General features: G+C 38.7%; 3 protein-coding genes across 3 annotated transcripts in view; 2 read left to right on the forward strand and 1 right to left on the reverse strand.

Annotated features, from left to right (window-relative positions):
• The window catches only part of LOC121912609 (sodium/hydrogen exchanger 3-like), a 31,306-nt gene extending 23,500 nt beyond the window's left edge, over nucleotides 1-7,806 (reverse strand). The window contains exons 1-2 of the mRNA XM_042434840.1: nucleotides 7,718-7,806; nucleotides 5,236-5,332 (exon numbers count right to left, since the gene is read on the reverse strand). The gene's annotated coding sequence lies outside the window, so the exon portion shown is untranslated. The remainder of the gene's footprint in view (nucleotides 1-5,235; nucleotides 5,333-7,717) is intronic.
• lipea (lipase, hormone-sensitive a) lies at nucleotides 7,780-19,901 on the forward strand. Its single transcript, XM_042434842.1, has 11 exons — nucleotides 7,780-7,862; nucleotides 10,916-11,163; nucleotides 12,175-12,459; nucleotides 13,167-13,257; nucleotides 13,367-13,512; nucleotides 13,607-13,792; nucleotides 14,704-14,856; nucleotides 15,132-15,276; nucleotides 15,645-15,872; nucleotides 17,513-17,904; nucleotides 18,944-19,901. Exons 1-11 carry the CDS (start codon nucleotides 7,853-7,855, stop codon nucleotides 19,190-19,192), a joined length of 2,133 nt encoding a protein of 710 aa, XP_042290776.1. The 5' UTR covers nucleotides 7,780-7,852; the 3' UTR covers nucleotides 19,193-19,901.
• A 2,063-nt stretch (nucleotides 19,902-21,964) lies between these two features.
• On the forward strand, nucleotides 21,965-24,372 carry LOC121913808 (anionic trypsin-1-like). Its single transcript, XM_042436631.1, has 6 exons — nucleotides 21,965-22,008; nucleotides 22,236-22,386; nucleotides 22,491-22,750; nucleotides 22,937-23,055; nucleotides 23,352-23,453; nucleotides 24,194-24,372. The coding sequence occupies exons 1-6, from the start codon at nucleotides 21,969-21,971 to the stop codon at nucleotides 24,239-24,241; spliced, it is 720 nt and encodes a 239-aa protein (XP_042292565.1). The 5' UTR covers nucleotides 21,965-21,968; the 3' UTR covers nucleotides 24,242-24,372.

Below are 24,372 nucleotides of genomic sequence, written 5' to 3' on the forward strand. Positions count from 1 at the left end.
TACCCTTACCTGAGCCAGTGATAAGATAAACTGTAGTTATGTAGATGTTTATGTGTAAAACTGATAAGCTTTAGAGGATAGTGTGGTTTGTCCTTAATTTAATATAGTAGTAATGTTATTTTGTGATGCTACTTGGTGCATGCTTATGTACTGTCATATATGGTCGTGAAGAAAGACTGTTCCTAGGTTAGCTGAACTTTTGTTTGACTTATGTTTCTATCTTAGGGTTGGTTGCTGACCTGTAAGGTTAGTAAACAGACGTCTTAAATTCTGTATGAGTAGTAATTAAGGAACTAAGCTATTGACAAAGAAAATATAGCTAGGTGGTATGTATCTTTGTCTCCAGAACTATGATGCATTATACTTCTGATTGTATTATTTGATTACATTATTTCATAACCTGACAATGCTCTCTTTGTGTGTTTATTGAGTGATCAGCAATTTCCCATTACAACTGTCAGTGTCATGCTGGTGTTTTCTTTCAGGACACCAGCATTGACTTAAGGGAAGCTGTTTGCACGGCAGCTCTGTTGACAGTTTATGAGTAAACTGGCTGCATTGATTGTTACCCTGGCTTAAGATAGACCAGAGACTTGTATCAGTGGTAATCAGAGAGTCTCCACGAGGGCAGCACTCAACAAAGAAATGCTTGTGGTTATGTCTTGACCTTTAAGGTTAAGCATCAACAGGGAACTTGTTGGAAGGAACCAGATGAGGCTCGCATCAGGCTGCCACAGGCGTTTTGTTATAAATAAAACTATGACCTACATGAGGCACAAATACAATACATCAGCATAAACATTGTAAAGTGTAGTGATGAAATGGTCAGTCAATTATTCAATAAGTGGTTGCTCATGACAGAGAAATAATTTACAATTTTGATATCTGATTAATGTTTTATGTCATTTATCAAGCAAAGATTCTAAACATTTGCTAGTTTTAGCATCTGAAATGTGAGAATTTACTGTTTTTCTGTGTTTTATATTGTTGTAAATGGAATAGCTTTGGGTTTTGGCCTGTTGGTCAGACATAATAAATAATCTAAAGATGTCACTTGGACTCTGGGAAACTGGAATGGACATTTTTCAGTATTTTTGTAAAGTAAATTTTGTAAAGTGAATGATTAATTGATTATAGGGCTGAAACAATTCAGTTCATTCAGGCGATTGACAGAATATTAAGAGTTTCTTTAGTAAAAATGTCAAACATTCTCTGGTTACAACTTCTCAAGTAGGAGGATTTTCTGCGTTTCTCTGTTTACAGTCACTGGCAATTAAATATATTTTGGATTTTAACTGTTGGTTGGATAAAACAAGACAGATGTCTTCTTGGGCTCTGGGAACTGGGAATGATTGATATTAATGACTATTTTTTGATATTTTATAGACTAAACATTGAATCAAAAAAAGACAATCCAGAGATTATTCCCTAATGAAAATAATAACAAGTACTCGGTAGATGGACAACACAAAACGACACCTAAACCTGAACACCAGACTGTATATGTCACTCTATTTACTCTATTCTGAGTACAGACATGTGTGCTATTGATAGGAACATTTACAGCAGAGAATGCCGTGTCACAGTGAGGAAGAAAGATCAGCGGGAGTAAGATTCACCTTGAACACAAAGAAAACACACAGTATTTGGATTACTGCTTGTCCCAACAATGACTTATTGAGTAATTTGATGGGCTTTAAACTATAAATAAATTAGACAAACTCCCAGTGACTCAACGTTTTGTCCTTTATCATAGATTTTTTTTTTCTTGATTGATTCTGTGAAGTCATTTCTGTCATGACAAAATTACAGGAAATTAGTGTAAGATGTAATTTTGCACTAATACAATGAATCAAAATAAGTGTGATTATTCTTAATCTCTGCATGAATCACTGGCAGTCATTGTTTTTTGTATTTTCCAAAAAACTCTTGTATCACAGAAAGGGCAGAAAGGTCATCAGCCGCCTGAATCTTGGTACAACAAATACAACTGTATTTTTCCCACTACTGGATGTAGCTATTCAGGAAAAGTCACCGCGTGTTCATCTGCCACACAGTTTGTTTATGGTGTCAAATTGCAGAGAACAGGATGTTAAATAAGATGCCACCTGCATGAATATCAGTCAAATGAAGGACGTGTGTGTACAAGTTTACAGTTTACAAGTAAGTAACACAGAAATGTTGAACCAACAGAGGTGACCTTTCATATGTGCACCATCAAATTAATAAAAACCTTCATCTGTTTACTCATGCTAACTCTGACAATTTCAGATATAACTGGCTAACAGTTGAGAGGAGAGTCAATTTCATAACAGTTCATCTATAAAACTGTGCCACTGTATTTATAGAATTACTTTTCACTGATAAAAGACAATTTTAAAAGAGATAATTCAACACATTTTCTATTGTTTCCTTTTAAGACTTTAATGGGTTAAAAGACAACTATAAAAAAAAGGAGAGAGATGAATTAAAATATACACATATATACATTATATTGCACATTGTTGCACCTGTGCAGTATTGCACATAAGTGATGGGTGATAAATACTTCTGATAAAAATATAAATATTGCCTAGTAGGGAAGAGAGTGTCTGTGTGTAGGAGAGGAAGAGAGAGAGAGACTGTGTGTGTGTGTGTGTGTGTGTGTGTTATGAATGTTCACAAACTCCCAGAGTTCAACAGTCTGATGGCTTGCGGACAGCAGCTGTCTCTGAGCTTGCTGGCTCTGATGCTTCTATACCGCTTGCCTAATGGTAGCAGTGAAAATAGTCTGTAGCTGGGGTGTTTGGGGTCTTTGATGATTTTTCCAGCTTTCCTCATGCTCTCCTGGATGAAGAGGTCCTGCATGGGTGGCAGTTCAGACCTGGTGAGCTTTGATGACTCTCTGCAGGGCTTTGCTGTCCTGCTTGGAACTGCTCCCATACCAGGCTGTGTTTATACCATGCCACTCAATGGTGCATCTGTAAAAGTTGCAGAGTATACTCCTGTCCATGCCAAACCTCCTCAGCCACCTGAGGAAGAAGAGGTGCTGGTTCGCGGTCCTCACCACCGTCTCAGTATGAGTTGACCACTTCAGGTCCCCACTGATGTGAACGCCGAGGAACGTGCTTCCTGTACCCTCCTGAAGTCCAAAACCATCTCCTTCATCTTGAAGAAGTTGAGATGGAGGTCATTGTTCTGACACCATGATGACAGGTCTCTTACCTCCTCTCTGTAGATCCATTCATCACTCTCGGTAATCAGGCCGATGACGGTGCAAATTTTATAACGGCGTTGGAGCTGTGTGTTGCCACAGTTGTATGGGGCTGGACTTAGCACACACCCGTGGGGGATTCCAGTGCTGAGCGTTACAGTGGGGGGAATGATGTCATTGAGCCTCACCCTCTGGGGCCTGTTTGTCAGGAAGTCCAGGATCCAGTTGCATAAGGCACTGCTGAGTTCAAGGTCCCTGAGCTTGACAGCCAGCTGAAAGAGCACAATGGTGTTAATGGTGTGGATCTGTTTTGCTTGTATGCAAACTGCAGAGGGTCCAGTAAGTCTGGTAGGTAGGAAGTGATGTGGGCTTTGACTAATGACAGTGCTACTGGGCAATAGTCATTAAGGTGAGCAGTTTTGGGTTTTTGGGGGATGGGAACAATGATAGTCTTCCCCAGGTACTAAGAACCCTTTGAGGAAATCAGTTCCTTTACCTGCGTTTCCACCGGAGGGTCCAGGATCTAAATTAAGCTCCAGGGAGATTGTTTTACCCCCCCAAAAAGTCCCTGCTCGGGGGGCACTACTTTCCAAAAGTAGGAACTTGGGGGGCAGGGTGTGCAGGGATGACCGTTGCTGATTCATTCTTAAAACAAGGAAGTACTCTCATATCAATTTAGGACCAAGGGGATGACACTGATTTTCATTTGTTAACGTTAAAAGTAAAGTAAGGCATCGTTGTTGGCTTCCCGACTCATTTTAAAAAAGAGTGAGAGAAAAAGAGATAGATGAGCAAGGAGAGGGAGCTGCGGTAGCGAGAACAAAGCACAAATAAAACATTATTTTCTGATTTTTTCACAGTGGTTACGTTCTAAAGCAGAAATAAATAACCATCAAACACTCAATAGATTTACTGTAGAGACAGACACTCTTAGTTTCAGTTTCATTTTCCTCCTCTGCATTTCTCCTTTTCATCCATTTATTACATCCAACTCATGCAGAACTAAACTCAAAGAGTCTTTGTTGTTTCCTCATGTGTTAAGACAGCATCTCAAACGCTGCCATCATTTTTAAATTCCTCATGGGTCTAATTTGCATGATCTACCTGGTTCTTCAGATGTGGTGGAAACACAACCAGGACTGCACCACAGGGACTTTAAAGTTGCAAGTTTAGTCCCTGATTAGTTCCTCCGGGTCCAAAGTGCCTGGGACTTTTAGTGGAAACAGGGCTTTTGTCTTTTTGATGGCTTTCTTGAGTTAATACTTGCATGTTTTGTAGTTCAAATCTCCACCTTTGTTAGCAGCTGTGTGTGTGTGGAGGGCAGCAAGAACCTTCCGCACAGTAATCCCAGGCATCACATCATCAATGCACTTACTGATGTGTCCTGTGACTGCCTCCATGTATTTGATGACATCATTGTGCGCAGCCTCCCAGAAAATGTCCCAGTGTGCTGTAGTGAAGAGGTCACAAAGGGAGGAGATTCTGCTGATGTGCAATTAAATAATCTTCAATTCACACCTAAAATTGATTACATCTGAGAGCAACCTCAAAGTGGTTTTTCAGTAACTTGTGGCCTGATTTACATTATAGCTTCATACACATAGGCAATGCCACTCCACCATTATATGTATGTTTTGTGTTGACAGGTGTTGTGTGGTTTGGGGTTTTTTTTGTGTCGTTGAAATAAGCCTTTTTGGTTTTATTATGTTTTAACCCTTCAATCACTGTAACTACTGCTGTACAGTTATACTGTATTTTTTAAACCATTGAAATAAATTCAATCACTCAATCACCAATCTGATATTATTTTCACATATAACCCCTATAGTTCATTATAACTAAAGAGCAGGTGATTGTCTGCAATATAAGTGTCAACAAAACCAGAAAACTTTCTACATAGTGTCATACATCATACACAGAAAATGACCCCAATGACACCCATACATACACTTACAGTGTCACCACCACACCCAATAAATCATTAAACTCTAAATGGGTGCTTCAAAAGAAGAACATGACAAACTGTAAGATTAGTCACTTACCTTGGGAATTTCAACTGTGTATTGAGTGTAAATTCATGTCAATTGGGTTTTCATGTTGTTGAATGTGTGAGGAAACCCTGAGCCTGTCCTTGTGATGCTGTTCAAAGAGACAAGAGAGCAAACAGAGGAGACTGTAAGAAGTATTTCCCTCACATTTGGCTGGCAGGTCAAATTTATACACCTTAATTGACCTTCTGCACTATATTTAGATTGTTTACATGATAAAAAACAGAAAAGAAGAGCTGTGGTTGCATCTTTTCACGTGTTTAAATGTATTTACTCTAGTAGTTGTGTTACAAATGTTACAAATTATGGAATCAATAAACAACAACAGACAGCTATCATTCTATTCTTCAGAGGATATTTGGCATTGCATTTATTGAACTTGTTGTGACATACATGTGTAGTTTTTAAGGCTGAATTTTCATTCTCTATTGATCGGTTGATAATTTTCTCGATTAAACAATTAATAATTTTGGCTATAAACTGTTAGAAAATACTGAAAAATGCCAATTAGAATTTCTCAGTGCCCATGTCGACCCACTTAAGTTGATTATTTTCTCTTAACATTTGTGCAATTTGTCCAAAACCCAATTATATTAGGTTACCATCATGTATGACAAATCCTTTTGAGAAGAAGACAGATAAAACAGGAGGCTAAAAATGACAAATTAGAGTACATTTAATGAAAGACAGCTGCAAACAGAAAAGTCTTAAACCTTTATTTAAAAGAGCTGAGAGTTGGAGAAGACCTCATATTAAAATAGATGCAGATGATTTTCTGTCAACTAAAGGATTAATAATTTCAGCTCTAATATCCTTGTTTTTTATCATAACAGATCATTAAACAAATAAATAAAGTATGGTGACACCAGAAAATTACACCCATATGTGATTCTTGACTTGATTAATCTGCTGCTAGAACAGCCTCCAATCTTCTCAGAAGACTTTCCACAAAATTATGGAACCTGGCTGCAGAAATTTGCTCCCATTCAGCTACAACAAGCATTAGTGAGGTCGGCTCCTGATGTTGGGTGATAAAGCCGGGCTCGCAGTTGCTCAAATTACCCCAAAGCCAAGTTCATCCACACAAAACTGGGAGAACAATTTCTTTATGGATCTGGCTTTGTGCATGATGTCATTGTTGAATTAAAACAGGAAAGAGGCTTCCCTGAACTGTGGCCACAAAGATGGAAGCACACTATTGTTGAAAAGACTAATGGGCCTAGCCTAAACCTAAAGTACACAAAAGAATTCATGAATGGTTGTTTTATTATGGGATGGTTTCTTTATCTATATACTGTTATATTGTTTTATGACTCAGTATGTTTTTATGACTTCTTGAAATGAATGTGAGCACTTTGTATAAGCCCGCTGGGCTTCCTTCCTCTCCTGCACAAATTAATATAACTTTTTACTGTGTAATTAGGGACCAATCCCAAAAGGCATAGCACTACTGTAAAACAGTAGTTCTCACCTAAGGACCCTATTGTTTTATTTTTATTGTAACCTTTGTGCCAATAAAAATAAATAAATAAAAGTCCAATTTCAGGCACACTGTACAGTCAAATATTGTGGTTTTATGCTCTATGTTCTTCAAAACAACAGAATGAATATGAAGTGGCTAAAGAACTTCACTGGTGCCGACACTGTTGCAGGTGAAATCAAATGGCCACTAGAGACTCCCATAATCTCATTATATACACACACAGAAAGAGAATGATAGGTATGTACATGCATGCACAACCTTTCTTTTAGTCATTACTTTGGGGTTTTTTTTGCATATTGTGTTTGAACAGTTTACAACACAGAGACTGTTTAGTCTGTGAGCTGACAGGCAGAGTAACAGAGCACAAGTACAGGCCTTTTTCACAGAAGACATTTCAACATGCTACAGTAGGAAAAGAACAGGTGTGAATAATAAAATGAATAATGGCTAAATTCCATTTAGCTACTTCAGTTTCAGGGTCCTGTATTGTGCATGCTGTCACTGTCACACCACCGTGGCTTACTGGGACACATGAATATAAAGGAGCCATAGTTAATGTTATTATTAATGCTGCATTGTGCTTCATCAGGAAACCTCAGCAACCCAACAGCTAAACATTACAAAACATTTAACATTTAATCTTTGCTTGTTTGTTTGTTTTCTCTTTTTCTAACAAGATGGAGCTTCCGTATATATTTTGATTTACAGCCTGTAACGTTAATATCATGTGGATTAAAGCAGACTTTACTCTTTTGACCAAACTTGCTCTAAGAATTAATTTAAATGCAGTAGCAGGTGTTAGCTGTTTACTTATTTTGTTCACTTGACATCTCTGAAGTTGGGATGATACCTTTACTCAAAAACAGACTAGGGAATAAAATGGCTGTAATTCCAACTGCCAACGGTCAGATTTCTTCCTAATCATCCAAATCTAAACCTAACCTTTGATATTAATAGAGTTTGATCGTTAGCTATACGTGGATGTTGGCCTACCTGTTGATTCATCATGCCAACAGGCGCGAGGCTCATACAGTTGCGCGCGGCGGTGCCACGCTCGCTCGCGCGCATGACGTTACCCAGCATTCTGTGGGCGCGCTGGCAGGGACCGACAGCACATCAAGGAAGAAGATGCGGGTCGGTAAGTGAAACCAACATAAAACACCGTGAAGTCACATATCTACACACATATCTGTCGTGTTCGGCATATTTGTAGCGTTGTAACCCGGCTCGAAACATTAGCGACGAATGTAAAACAGCGTCGTTGTTATTTTTTTAAAGGTTTAAACATATGTTTAAAACAGAAAGCAACAGGGTGGACGGTGGTTAAAAGTCCTCCAACTTGTGGGCGAGGTTACCGGTAGTAAACGCCAGCTACAACAGGACAAACGCTCGTTTTATCAGCGGATCTTGTGTGTATGTTTGGAGACAAGCTAACTTAGCGGAAGAGCTATGTTCCCAAAAAATGCTCCAAACCCGAGTGGGGGCGTTTGAACAGCGTGAGAAGGTGATATCTGTGCTGGAAACTGATATCGGGCAGTGTTGGACAGTGACAGAGGCGAGCCTGTTGACAGGTTCACGTCATTTATCAGCTGTTTGTGTTAAAAGGACTGGTGGCTGACAACCGAGGGTGATTGATTAATGCTGAGATAAGAAACAAATGCAGTTAGGCATGTGTGAGGTGGATACTGCTGTTGATATCTGAGAGTATAAACATCTGCAGTGGTGGAGGAAGTATTCAGAAGTAAAAAATACCAATACAGCCATGTAAAAATACTCCCTTACAAGCAAACAGCATGCATGAAAAATCCTACTTAAGTAAAACTAAATAAGAAAGAAAGGCAAATTGCATCTTTCAAAACACAGAGGCAATTCAAAGTGTTTTACACAAGCCAAAAAAATGCATTAACCACATTTAAAAATGCAATAAAGAGGGAAATTAAATAGAATACAGAGAAACTGCACTCAAGTGAGATAAACCTCTCGTTGTTTGATCGCTTTTATCTCTACAATCACGATACAATGACTGAGCTTTTCACCAAATCATAACCACAAACAAAAACCCCCTCTGATGTGATTCCTTGAGACAGAGGTTTATCTGTGGTCAGGGCTGTGGCTACCGCCGAGGGCTCTGAAGTCACGTCTTTATTGTTTCAGCTAATTTGGGGTATTGAATGATGTGAAGAAGAGCTCACATTTTGCATTTATAGACAAAATACATGTGTGGGATTTTACAGTGGATTCTGATATTCTTTGACTGTTTACAGGGGGGAAAAAAAGGCTAAGTTAAAATGAAACAAAGTGGTTTAGTATTTCTCCAACAGAATTATGTTCAAACCACGTTTGAGACCATCACATAGGGAGATGAAATGTTCAGATAATATGAGTTAGTGAGTAAGTAAATAAATATAATGTAAAAATATAACACTTACAGAGTTTTGTAGTGTCTTATCCTGGCTCACACAGGGGCCTATCAACATGAAAATGTGTGGGTGTCCTATGTCTAATGCAGATGGTGCAAAGAACATCCAGTTACTGAGCTGCAATATTGCTATTCTCATCAGCCTGAAAGTCTGCCCATTGAGACAGTAACTTCAAATAGAAGAAAAAAAAAAGATCAAGGATGTGTCAAAGCTGCGATAAAGCCTCCAGTGTTTCTGAACATTGCTGCAACTAGCGCAGTGTCCTGATTTCACTTTGTGCTCCCGGCTATGTGCGCCGACAGCTGCTGTTGGCACAGAAGAGATGTTCCACTTTTTTATGACATTTAAAGCCACACTTGTCCTATGTCCACATGAACATTAACGAGATAGCTTTAATGTAGCATGGTAATGTATGTTAAATAGTGTGACTAATGACAGTGAACTGCACGCTGCACACTCAGTATATTTTCTGTGTATTCATTATTCATGGTCAGATATCTACATTAAAAAACACTTGGGTCAGTGTAAACTATTAGGGCTGCAATTGATGATTATTTTCATTATCATTTAATCTCTAGATTACATTCTTGATTAATTAATTAGTCGTTTGAGCTATAAAATGTCAGAAAATAGTGAAAAATGTCGATCACAATTATCCAAAGATGCAACATAAAATGTCTTGTTTGGCACGACCAACACACCAGAACCCAAAGATATAGAGTTTACTATGGTAGAGGACTAATTAAACCATAAAATGTTCACATTTAAGAGGCTGGAACCAGATAATTTTATCTTTTTTTTTTCCTTTTAGAATGACCTAAAAGAATAGTTGCAATTGATTTTCTCTTGATCAACTAACCAAATAATCAACCAATCGTTGCATCTCTACAAAACCATAAAGATTAAATCCTCTCTCACTGTGTATGTAGTTTTATATTGCAATACAGATTAGGGCTGCAACTAATGATTGTTGTCATTATCAATTAACCAGACAATTATTGCTTTATTAATAGATTAATTGTTTAGTTTAAGTGTATGTTGAGCCCAAGGTGACTCATTCATATGGCTTATTTTTTCTGACTAACAACCTAAAACCCAAACATATTCAATTTCAAATCAAACAGTGATATAAAATGAAGAATAGCAGCAAATTCACACATTTGATAAACTGGAACCAGCGCATTTTTGACATTTTCCTCATAAATAGCTTCAGCGTTTCAGCGGTTTTAATTTGCATTTGTAAATTTGAAAATCAAAACGTGCTCAGAAAGTGTTTCAGTCTTTGTCAGTTATCTGGAAAGAGAACAGACTCTTGATATAGGCTACAAGTTGTCAATATTTTCAATCAATCCAACAACAGATGAGCATGTTTGAGTAAGACATCCAATCATGTCTTTGTAATTTTTTTATTTTTACATGTACAGAGCCAACAATTTATTCTATATCTGGACTATTATTGTATAAATAATCTTCATCACTTAATGTCACTGTTGTCAGCCATCTCTCCCTTTGGTCATCACATAATGACCCAGTTTCAAAGTACTATCCTCAGGCTGCACTGGAATTTCAATCCTTGACCAAACAGATAACCAGAGTGTTATCAACAAAGCGATGCATTCTGTTGCAGGAGATGAGCTCATTACGATCTGTGTGTTTACCCTTCGGTTGATGATCCTTTTTCTTAAAAACACAAAGTGCACATCACATGTCTGTTCTGTCAATAGTTACACAGGCAGATATAAAGGTTCTCTTGTCTCTCTTTGTCTCCCAGACTCTGACATGGATTACAAGGTTGTGTTCGCAGCCTTGGAGACGGTGTGCGAAGACAACATTTCTGCTTTGTGTGGGCCTTCTGATTTGCCGTACGGCAGTGTTGCACAGCGTCTAGTCACGTGTATGAGACAGATTCAGGAGCATGGCCGAGCCCTGGAGCCTTTGGTCGCCAGCTTCACCGCCGTCTACCATCATTACGACTTTGATGAGCAAACGCCTGGAAATGGTTACCGCACCCTGGTCAAGGTATGGAATCACCGTGGATGTATTATTACAGCTCTGATTGCTTTGTACTTCTGAGTTATTATATCTTTTGAGAGACTAAACAAAACACAGAGTATGAGCTGTTTGATTGTAGTTTGTTGGTGGTTAAAGATACAACATGATACATTTTAATAATCACTTTTGTGAAAATCACAATTGTGTATAGATACAGTTAAGTAAAGATGATTAGTAGCTTAGATCTCACAGCAGTGTTAGTGGTCAGATTTCACAAAGACTACATTTCCCTCATCCTATTTTGTGCTGCGATATTTAGTACTGTACCTCCATAATGTCAACATCTAAAAAGTTCAATTAAATATTGAAATATTTCCCCCACACATTAAATACAATTTTTCATCATGACAAAATTTCATATTCATCTCATATTAACAATGGATCTAAAGACTATGTGTAATTGCTCTACAAAGTTTTGTAGCATCTTTTAGTTTGTTGTTTTGGTTTTTACAGCCCGCAACTTTACTGTTTTGGTTTCCTCTCACCACTGTTTTCGGAGTTCTTTTATTTTCAGCAAAAAAGCTCTAAAAACCGTCTGTATTCTACCCGTCCAGCCCCAAACGTCACACAGACAAAGTTAGCAACTAGCCAGTGAACAAAACATATGTTTTGGAGTTGGTGGAGACCAAAATAGAGCAAAATGGATAACAATTACTGGACTTAAATGCCTGAACTTTGCATAAATAAACCACTGTTTGCTAACACGTTCACCATATTAACTTTATAATAATAATAATTTCTTTTATTTTTTGCATAACAGAAATGAAAAATATACAGCACATAATGTAGCAAATGTTGCAAATTACAGTGTAGAAGATTGTAGAAACTGATTTGTCTACAGTGAATACAATGATGTCCCAAAATGATAAAATACACTAAATATTGCATATTTTAAGTTTATTAAGTCCATTCTCCCACCTCCCAAGCTAAATACACATTGTTTCATGTTCTTTCTGTCTTTGTCTGTCTTTCTTTCAGGTCTTGCAGTCTTGCCTTTTGCACATCATTCAAAAGGGCCGATACATTGCCTCAAATTACAACGGTGCCTTCTTCAGGGCAGACCACAATGCCTCGGAGATGGAGGCGTACTGCAGTGCCCTGTGCCAGCTGCGAGCCCTGCTCTACCTCGCAAAGCAGCTGATCAACGACAATGACCACGGCCAGCTGTACTCCCTGCAGGACGGGGACCTGAGCCGCAAGTTTGTGCAGGAGTACAGCTCCATGCACAAAGCCTGTTTCTATGGCCGCTGTCTGGGCTTTCAGGTCAGCCAAAAACAAGGACTTATTTGTTGGAGCCAAGTTACATTTACATATGTTTAGTTTGGTATATCAGTACAGTCTGTATTTTGCTAAACAGGTTATGTAAATTGAGATACATAAGTGATGTTATGTATAAGTCATTGAATAAGTTAATTAATTGTAATTTGTTAAAGTTCAGCTAATAATCATTTGATTTGATTCATGTTGATGTAAGCATGATATGTTTTAAAAGGCAACATTATTTAAGCTTTCTGTTAAAACAGTGAAGTAGGTTACTGTCGCTTTAAGAGATAAAGGTCCCTTGTGTTTACTAAAGTGAACCTGTAGTTTGGAAAGTTGAGGCTCAAGTAAGGAACGAGAGACATGGATTTCTTACTGTAGTACAGTTTGCTGATTAGGAGGACTTAGCTTTAATTACTCCTGTAAGAAGATACTACAAACTGTGGAATAAATACTTGTTTTATCATTTTTTACACCAGAGTCCTGTGGAAGTTTTTCCTCGTCAAGCTAATGTACATGAGTTAGGGCTAGCCCCTCGTTGAGCTTCAACCAGCCACAGTATTTCTCATGACACTAGTTATTTTACAAAAATGTAATTCAGGTAACACATGAGGTACAAGCTAGTTCTGGCTTCATTATAAAAAGTACAGGTCACAAGTTTAAATTGTTTGAAGCAAAGCTCTTCTTTTTATTCTATTTTCTTTTGACAGTTCTCGCCAACTCTTCGTCCGTTCCTCCAGACCGTTGTAATAAGCATGGTTTCATATGGAGAGACGTACGGTAAACAGCAGTCTGGGTTGGGTGAGTCGCTTTTGTCCTATAGATGGAGGTAAAGTCCTAGATCCTGTTGTGGTCTTTTTTTTTTTTAGATGTCATCCTGAATGATGAATCCTTCTTCTTGATTTTCTAGGTATGGCAGCACTTTCTCTCCTCACATCAGGGAAGTACGTCATTGATCCAGAGTTGCGGGGGGCCGAGTTCGAACGCATCACTCAGAACCTGGACTTGCAGTTTTGGAAGTCCTTCTGGAACCTCACAGAGTCCGGGCTTATAACAGTAGGCAGGGTCAAATGTTCATCCATCTCACTTTTTTATTACCTAGAGTTGTCGTCAATGTTTAACTGCTCCTTTCTTATCTTTCTCGATCCAGGGCTTCAGCAGAATAGCCTCTAGTCCAGTGAAGGTGAACTTAACCCTGACTTTGCCCCCTGTCGCTCTTCGCCTCCCCCTGGCCTCAGACCCCAGTCTGTCTGCCACTGTGTCACCTCCACTTGCCCACTGGGGCCCCGGACCAGTCCACATGCGTCTGATCTCCTATGAGCTTCGAGAAGGACAGGTGAGGTTCCGCAGATGAGGTAGGATGTGGTCAGGAAGACTTGCAGTAAACTCGTAATGGTGAATAGAAATCTGAAATTGACAAAAAGTAAGAAAAAGACTAAGAATAAACAGTTTTGGATCAGGCATACTGATATTATAACTACAAAATAAACCTACATGACATTCTGTTGTGACAAATCTCTGAAGTTATTGCATGAACTTTTTGTCTCTTTTTTAGCCATGTAATAAAGCGTGCAAACATCTGGTCAGATTTCAATAGAGAGAGTACACAGTCAAAACTTGCATGAGAAATCTTCCCAGCTTCACATACTGCACATATAATGAGGATGCAATAATTAAAGGTCAGCTTTTTAACTGAAATGTGAAGACCTGATGGATCGGTTGATTAGTTGCTTCAGAGATTTAACACATAACAGTATACAAATAAATTAAAAACCAGTCTTTACGTTACCTACCTATGCACCAATTCAGTTATATGCATTTTAACCACCTGTGACACAGTGAATAATGTAAACCAATGGCGTACAAGTAAGGGAGATAAACAGCAGTTATATTTTCAAGGATATACATTGTTTTAAGATATGACTGTGATGGATTTCAGATGTAAAATGCAAGAAAATTATGCTTCATAAAAAACTCTTAGCACAAGGTCCACTTATTGAGATATTTTCCAGAGCTTTTAACTGTATCTCATGACCTTCATCAGCTGATGGAGTTTGCTCAGTTGTCACAGTGATGTTATTGGGATTTATTTGACTACTTAGTATAAACTACATGTGTATTATGACACAATCAAGATTGGAAAATACACTTTTAGGTACATTTTCTTTAGATACCTTTACTGTGTGAGAGTAAGGGTGTTTGTTTTGTACTTTATTATTTTTCACTATTTATCCTCTTATGTTATAGGACAGTGAGGAGCTGCGAGCTTTTTCACGAACAGATCCTCCTCCCATCACTGCATCGCAGCTCCCCTGGGTACAGAAGCAGCCTCGCTCCCCCTGGCTGCTCATACACTTCCATGGAGGGGGGTTTGTGGCCCAGACATCCAGATCCCATGAGGTACAGTACAGAGTGCTGGATCATGCTGAGTGGTATTGAATGTAGTAATTGCAGTAATTATATGTAGCATTAAATCTTGCAGTGCTACAAAGTGTTGTGCGAAAGCTGCTGAAGTAACAAATGTTAATAGTTCTTAAAAAAATTATATCCAACAAGATATGCCTTTGTTCCTTTCATTTTTGAGTGCACGCTCTTGTTTTTTGTTTAGACCCAGTTGCATTCCTCTCATCCCACATCATTATTCTATCTTTTATCCAACCTCTTCCTGTCATCAGAATTATCTTCGAAGCTGGTCTAAGGAGCTGAACGTCCCCGTCCTCTCCGTGGACTACTCTCTGTCACCCGAAGCGCCCTTTCCTAGAGCTCTTGAGGAATGTTTCTACGCCTACTGCTGGGCCCTGAAAAACTGTCATCTGCTGGGTTAGTTTATGACATCACAGTCCAGCAACACATGACCACAGTAAACCTATAATTAGAACTGACGGCTTGTATTTTAACGGATTATCTGGTGAATCTGTTAATATCTGGGGAAACATATGTTCCCACTCACAGGCAGATAAAACGGATAAATGTAAACAAATAGGGTACAATATACAGTAGTACTGACACTGCCATTATTGATTAATCAGATTATTCTTTTGTTTGATTAATCATTTAGTCTATACAATTACAGATTACACAGATAGGAATCTTAAAATTTGAGAACAACAATCCTGGCTCTGTATTAATATTGCTTGAACTATTATAATTATTATTCACATACTAATAACTCTGTTTGTGTGTCTCAGGCTCGACAGCAGAGCGAGTTTGTCTGGCGGGAGACAGCGCCGGAGGCAACCTCTGCATCACCGTTTCCATGAAGGCCATATCCAGCGGCATCCGAGTCCCTGACGGCATCATGGCTGCGTACCCCGCCACCTTGCTCACCACCGATGCCTCCCCCTCCCGCCTGCTCACACTCATTGACCCGCTGTTGCCTTTAGGTGTTCTCACTAAATGCCTCAATGCCTATGCAGGTATGTGGGTGTGCACGGTGTTTGTGTATGTGCGCAGCATTAGGCGTGTACGGTTTCACACCTCATTTAACACAAGAACACTTTCCGACGCCACAGGAACAGAAAACAGAATATCAAAAAGATTTATATATAAACTGGATAACGTGGGAGGAAAGGAAGATGGAAATAATCAACAACCTGCTGTCAGCTACACTGTAAGGCAATGATTGCTAAATACAAAGTTTGCATCCACCCACAGTCTTGGATTATTTTCACCAATGTGGCACCACCTAGTTTGCTTACTGGTTTGGCTGGTCAGCCCGACATTAGTCAATTGCACTGTAAACACTTTGACATGCCAGAGTCTGCCACTGAGCTCTCTGAATCCTCCAACAGTGTAACACTGAACACATAAACAGTTCAATTTCCACACAGTAAAAAACGCACATTAGGAGATCTCAGACTTCCTGGAATAAACAGACTCAAAGTGGCTCTCTAGTGGTTTGAGTTGTGTCCAATGTGGGTATGTGAATTTAAACTTGATTCAGGACATTTTATCGTAACAAGTTTATATCAAGTCTTGGTGTCTGCCCTCAGTGACAGACTTATTCTTTTCTGAACTCGTATCTCAGGTGTTGGAGCTCATAGGCCAGAAAGCTGCACTGTGTGTAATAATTGTCATTGTATATAAGATGAAGGTTTGTTTCATCTTGACCACGTTATCAAATTAATTTTGATAATTCACTTTGGATAGACTGAATTGTATTTTTAGATTTAATGTACTATGTTATCTGTTATTACCTGTTTGTCAGCTGTTTCACAATATACAGCAATTGATAATGTGGCCTTTACATATTGGCTAGCTTTGTATGGGTATGAAATAAGTAAGTTCTAAATATTTAACATGTGGTAAAATTTTAAAGCCTGTATTCAATAGAAACTTAAAGGGACACTTCACTGATTTTTACACATGAAGTTCACGAGGAGTACGACTCAGCCTGTGAGAACAGTTGTATTCTGTATTATCTTCTGTGAATCTGGAAGAAGCTTTCCAAAATTTGAAATACCTCAGCCTGGGCTTGAGATGAAAGTCTAAGTTATAAACTGGAGGTGTGGGGTTTGCATTCACGAGGCAGATAGGAAAGACTGTATCAAGTTGCTATATCCAGTGTTTTTAAAATAAAATTCAGGATGTGTCTGCCTTTCCTATTTCTGTTGTTACTCCCTCAACTTTATGGAAGAGCAGCACTAAATCACTGGAGTACCACTTTAAACATTAGACATTAAACCAAACATCTAGAGGATGTTCAAGGACACTGGAAGACAAGTAGTTTTCACTTGCTCATACTTTCTTTTTTGTATTATTTCATTGACTTTGTTTTGACTTCTTTTAATAATTTGCTGGAACCAAAGTAATCAAATCAGTCCTTTATGTAGTAAAGTAACGCTCTGCCATTGAGACTTAAAACAACATTCAAACTGTTGGTACTTAAACTATGTGTGTTGGATCTACAGTGGCTACTGAAAAACTATGAAAATAAGCCAGGGTTGCATCCTTAAGAGCTACTTCCATGTTTTATTTTTAGTTTGTCTTTTGTGTCTTTGTTATGTAACGCTGACATATTTTGTCCTTTGCTCACCTTGTATCCTCTCTCTCTCAGGCGCAGAGTCTCAGACGGTGCAGCCTGCAGTGGCGAGCGGCAGTCTAAGCGCTCTGGGCAGAGACACCGCCATGCTGCTCAGTGATCTCACCCAGGGAGCCTCCAACTGGATCCAGTCCTTTCTTGACCCCATGCGGCCTACAGGTGGAGTGCGCTCTCCGTCGTCAGCGCATAGAACGTCCCCGAGTAACAACACCCACAGGACGTTCAGCCACACCTCCCCACCGAACTCCGGGGCTCACATGGATTACCCACAGGGCTTTGAGCCCCTACGCTCTGAGTGCCTGGCTGTTGTCCGCCCGACGTCCTGCCCCATTACCAGGAACCCATTTGTGTCACCCCTGCTGGCTCCTAACAACATGCTGAGAGGCCTGCCACCTGTACATATAGTGGTGAGAGACGGAAATTACTTACTTAGAGACAGTTAAATCACTTAATTCAATTTATTTCAACGTGTTTTGTAACTACAGCAACACAGATAAGAAAACTTTATTGTCCACAATGTGTAAATCTGCCCGCGGTTTCACCATAAGACATGTCATAAAAACATAAAAACATGCATACGACAATACATCGTCTCAGCAAACACATTCATTTAAAAAAAAAAAAAAAATGTAAAAATTGCAGCACAGTCAGGAGCACCACCCTGTAATCTAGTCTACCAAATCCTAGTTTCATTTATTGGGACAAAGGATTTCTTGTAGATATTTCTATTGGCTATTGGTAATCTATAACGTCTCCCTGAGGGTAAAAGTTCAAATTCACTGTACAGTGGGTGAGAAGGGTCGTTAATAACTCTGTCAGCTTTACTTCTTCAGCAAAAAAGCTCTGATAAACCAACTGTTGACTCCCTGACTGGCAACAAACAGCAGACAGACAAATTAAGCGACTTACTGGAGAAAATAGTGGAGCAATTAGCAGCTAAAACCTAATATTTCCCTTTCCTTTACTAAACTAATGCTACATGCGAATGTTGCTCTGTGTCTGCTAGATGTGTAAATAGACAAATGTTTGCTAACACGTTCATATAGCAACTTTTATTAGGTGATAATAAGTCAGTGTTCTGCTTACAGCTTGTTCTACCGCCCCCCGTAACACTAGACAATAATGTATCTATGTCAAGCAAGTTTCATATCTCTTCAAGTTGACTTTAATAACACACCAGAATCATCTGAAGCCAAATGCCGGTACTGTTTGCAGTAATGTTAAGTATATTAATTTGTATTTATTGGGTCAAAACATGCAAAAACTCTATTATGTTCATATTTGCTTTGTGTGGTCTGGCTTCATGTAGCTTCCTTTCAATATTTTTCAGGTCTAATATTACCTATAGAGTTTGTATCTTTCCAGCTAACGGTTACAGTTAGTTTCGCAGTTTTTTCCAGTACATTTTCAGTTCTTGTTTCCTGATTCCTCCATGTGTCCACGCAGGCCTCTGCTCTGGATGCCTTGCTGGATGACTCTGTGATGTTTGCCAAGAAGTTGCGAGACATGGGCCAACCCGTGAGTCTGTCGGTGGTGGAGGACCTCCCACACGGCTTCCTCAGCCTGTCACAGCTCTCCAAGGAGACGGACGTCGCTGCGGAAATCTGTGTGGAGCGAATGAGGGAGGTTTTTCAGCAAGAAAACCCGACGCCTGCTCTTCATAAACGGCCAAAGCGGGAAGAGACTTACCACTAGTGCTGATCTGTCAGGCTGATTTAGTCTGTCATTCAGGGGACTTTTGTTGTTTTGGAATGAAGAAGAGATTCGAAATAATGCGGTGAGACAAATGCAATAAATTTAAGAAGGGCTTACATATTATGGAGAATTATGAAGATGATGCAATAACTGTAAAACTAGAGGAAACTTTTGGATAACGCACTTTAAACTTATACCGCACAACATTTTCTCCAGTCAATGATGACTGAGAAAGCCACTAAAAAAGTGTAATATATTGTTCTATAACCAGCTTTAATATGATCCTGAATAATAACAAAAAACGAAATAAGTGTTTTAATACAATTTACATGTTCAAGATCCATATCAAAAGCACACTGAGAATATTACAGACTGACAGAAACTAAAAGCTGAGGAAAAGTTCTCGCAGTAATTTCTTACTGAACAGCTGTTGTGCCTTGATGTATGATGAAAAGCTACATCACCTAACTGACCTAACTGGTTAAAGGTTTACTTGTACAAGAAACACATTCCAGATGCACTGTTTTATTATTATGTTTTGATTTTGTCACGTGTTTACAACATATTATTAATAAGGAGGCCTTGATCTTGTATTTACCAGCAGTATGTGGATGAGTGTTGAAAGTAACTTGTTATAATGTTTCTTAATATAAATATTTAACACTATGTTGTAATATTTAAAGCTTGTATTAAATCAAAAATGCAAAGATTTCTGGGTGTTATATGATATTTGTGCTCATTTGAAGTTTTTGGAGTGTTTCCACCTATGTTAGCACAGCTTGTCCTGTGCAGGCACCAGATGAACCTCTTGACCCTGTTAAGGTTCTGCTTTACATGTAAATCAGAAGTTATGTAATTTAATTAGCCTTTTCATAAATTGTGTATGTTTTAACATGTATTATCTAGAAACATTGTTAAAATAATTCAATATTGAATTCAATTTAATGGGCAGATGATTGCTCTTGTTACTATACACAAGCAGCAAAATATAATAATACTTAATCTTACTGGCAGAATTACCTCTGTATAGAAGTTACTTAGCACAGTTTGACATTTCCCGTCCCTCATGATAACTCGACACCAGCTATTTGCACTGTTTGCTCTTGTAGCACTCGTCAGGGTTCCCAGACTGCACGTGATGTCATTTTTTCATCATCTTCTATTGGTCAGTCAGTGACATTTTCAGGGGGAGTAAACTCACACACGATCTAAATTTGAGGAGTAAATTGAGATATCTTCCTGTCTGCGGACGTCCAAACCAAAATCGCAATGTTGGATCATGTTTTTAACAATGACAATAAAATATCACCAGGATGAACGAGCTTACTCTGTCTCTGGAGTTTGATTGAAGTAGCTAATTACACTTAACTCCAGTTACTGTACTTGAGTGGCTTTATAGTGCTCTTGAACTTTGTTGAGCATTTTTAAAGCTAGTATGTTTAACTTGTGCTGGCTTTTAACAGTAAGTTTAGCACTTCAATCCTCTGACAGACAGGATAAATTTGCGTGGGAACTGTTCAGTGGTTTTGCATGTTTGAACCCATTAGCTACAGTTTGTATGTTCTTTATATCACACTTAACCGTTTTTGCTGTTGTGTTTTACACATTTTAATGTATTTCTTCTGCTGTTTTAGACATAAGTGGGTTCCATTCAACTTACAATATAAACAATGTTAAACTATTGTTTCAAATCAATCTGCACTTAAACTGCATGACCACAAAATCATCATGTAACCAACAAAAGTAAAGGCGGATTCTATTGGATTACACAACTCAAACATGTTCATTCAATGGAAACAAAAATTTCCCTGGATTGGAAAAAACATCTAAAAGTCTAAAACTGTATAGCATGCATTTAGAAAAGAAGAGTCAGCAGAAATATAGATCATATATTATTTGTAATAAAAAAAAAAAAAAGAAGTGAAACCTTGCAAAAACATTGGTATAGTCCTTTAAAAATCGCATAGGAATGATAGTGATATCTAATAGAACAACATTTTTTAAATTAGGTACTTTTTATTTTGGTTGAGTTCTGGTTTTATGTCATAGACTTAAAGGACATGTTCACAATTTTTCTGTCATAAAAACAATTTTCGGGAGCCCAAATGAACATTGAAATAAGTTTTTTTCTTGCTGTAATCATTCCTCCTGTTCATACTGGCCATTAGAAGATCCCTTAATAATGCACTTACAATGTAAGTGATGGGGGACAAAATCCACAGTCCTCCCTCTGCGCAAAAATGTTTTTAAGCTTCAGTCGTCTATCTTAGATATCTTTCAAAGTTCGTCGTTTTAGTGTCAAAGTCCCTCTTTTTGTTATTATACTTCCACTGCAGCTCAACAGGGAGACACTGTCCGAGAAAACACAGAGAGGGAATTTGATGCTAAAAGGACTGTAAATGTGGCAGATATCCACTTGATATGACTAACTCAGACTGCTGAAGCCTCAGATAAACTTTTAATGACTGGACACACTGTGAATTTTTTGCCCCCACCACTTACATTGAAAGCATATTTGAAGAATTACCTCTGTATAGAAGTTACTTAGCACAGCTTGACGTTTCCCATCCTTCATGATAACTCGACACCAGCTATTTGCACTGTTTGCTCTTGTAGCACTCGTCAGGGTTCCCAGATTGCACATGAAATTTTTTCATCAACATCTTCTATTGGTCAGTCAGTGACATTTTCAGGGGGAGTAAACTCACACACGATCTAAATTTAAGGAGTAAACTGAGATATCTCCCTGTCTACGGACGTCCAAACCAAAATCGCAATGTTGTTCCTCATTTTTCTTGTGTTGGTGGCTACCAATGGTGAGTTTGAGTGAAACTTTTTGTGCTTTTCTCACAAGAGGAAATAAGTAAGATAGACTCAAAAAATCATACAAAAAAATTGCTTTTGTGTGCTCAAATAGCATTTAGGAAATTTCAAAAATTTTACAAAGTGCATAATGGATTTCGGGCTTATGATCTTTGCAGTTTTACTCCTCATTCCTACACTTTTTCTGTGTCTGTGTCCCCTCCACTCTCCACCTGTACAGCTGCCCTCGGCTTTGATGATACGATCTATGGCAGCTATGAGTGCAGGCCTCACTCCGTCCCCTGGCAGGTGTCACTCAACAACGGCTGGCACTATTGCGGAGGAGCCCTGATCAGTGACCGCTGGGTCGTCAGTGCTGCACACTGCTTCAAGTAAGTTGACGCTGATTGAGACCTACAACACCAAGCTTTATTTTACTGAAAGGGGACTTCTGTTGTAACCATCTGCTCCTCTTTTTGTCTCCATTATCCGTCAGAGGTGAGGACATTGAGCTGCGTCTGGGTGAGCACCACATCGGCAACAAGGACGGCCCTGAGCAGTTTATTGCTCCGGCTGTCATCATCCCCCACCCAGAGTACGACCGTTACACCAACAACAATGACATCATGCTAATCAAACTTGCTGAGCCAGCAAAGTTTGATAAGTATGTCCAGCCCATTGCCCTGCCTAGCAGCTGTGTCTCTGCAGAATACCAGTGGTGTGTGATTTCTGGCTGGGGAGTCACCAACGGTCCCTGTAAGTCTGGGATGGGACAGGGCCATATTTAATCTCTATCAGAGTGTTTCTACTAGTCACCAATAAAAGTTCCTAAAGGTCAAAGATCACAATATTTGAACATGTGGCTGCAGGTGTCACTGTTGTAAAGAATGAGGCAACTAAGCCCATAAAAATGTCTCTCTGGCTCGTTTTTGTGTGATCCAGTTGATTGTCTGGAATGCCTGCACTGCGTGGATGTGCCCACCATTCCCCAGGAGCACTGTGGGTTCTCCTCCTCTCTGTTCTGCACCGCCGTCCTTGAGCGAGGAAAGGGCTCCTGCCAGGTACATGAATGCATGAAAGTGTAAAAAAATAATCACAATCATCTGACAGCATGTATAATTGGTACACTCCTGTTCCTGCTCGCTAATTCATCTGACAAATTACACCTTGATGTCCTAATTTTTTCTTGTAAATGTTAAATGTATTTTCCAGCTGATACAGCATTTCCCCAATACATGTTATTTTGTGAATTTTCTTTTTCTATTATTTTTTTAATTACTACTCTTATTATATTTTTGTTACTATTTTATGATCACTATTAATCAAGACAGTATTATTTTTCCATCTTGTCCATCAGGGAGATTCTGGCGGCCCTGTGGTGTGTAATGGGGAGCTCCACGGTGTGGTGTCCTTGGGGTGGGGCTGTGCTGGGGCAAATATGGTTGGGGTTCACACCAAGGTAGTTACACAACTGTAACATCAACAGATGTCTGTAATGTGATAGTGAACTACATTATCGCTGCATAAAGAACATGGTTAACTTTTAATTAGTATAACATACTTGACTCTACAAAGGAATCAGCATTATGTCAATCAAACACTTGGATTTACTAATTCATATTGAGCTTTGTGACTTAAACATTTCAAATATATAACATAACTTTATATGGTCCAAACGATATTCCACATCAAATACAATTTGGCCAGTATGTAAATAAAATGACCAAACACTGTGTTTCAAACTTTTTAAGGAAAGTAAGCAACCTAACTAATGCTCTCTTGTAGTCAAAGATCATTTGAGTTATGCTCACATTTTACCCAGAACACTTTAAAAAAGAGCCATTATTTGCTTTTATCTCTAACAGATTTTGGTAAAGTTGGTGACATGTTTTTCTTTTTGAAAAAGAACCATGTTGTTAGTTGTATTAGTGGCTGTGTTTAATAACTCTGTATGTACTGTATGTTGTGTTATAATCAGTACTCTTCTGAAGGTAATTTATACTCTAAATACTTTATCTGATGATGCAAGAAAAACAGTTTTCAATTTATATGCACAGAAGAATCTTGAACTTGCATCCTAAAGCATTTAATGTGTCTTCTCTGACCTCTGACTCTCTTCTTATTGTACATGTTGAACCTGCTGAATGTGTCTTCCTCTGCCTCAAATTCTTTAAATGATATTTGGTTTGGTCTCTTCAGGTCTGCAAGTTTACTGACTGGATTCAGTCCACTATAGCTTCTCACTGAAGTCCTTCTGTAGAGGAGAGATCGACTCCGCCTGCTGCTGCTGTTCATTTCATGTCAACGCAATGACTCTGCATTATATGAGGACATATCTATACAGTTTACAGAACGTGACTTCTTGGACTGTTTGTGGA

The sequence above is a fragment of the Thunnus maccoyii genome, chromosome 15, assembly GCF_910596095.1.
Source record: "Thunnus maccoyii chromosome 15, fThuMac1.1, whole genome shotgun sequence".
In the NCBI taxonomy this organism is placed as follows: Eukaryota; Metazoa; Chordata; class Actinopteri; order Scombriformes; family Scombridae; genus Thunnus; species Thunnus maccoyii.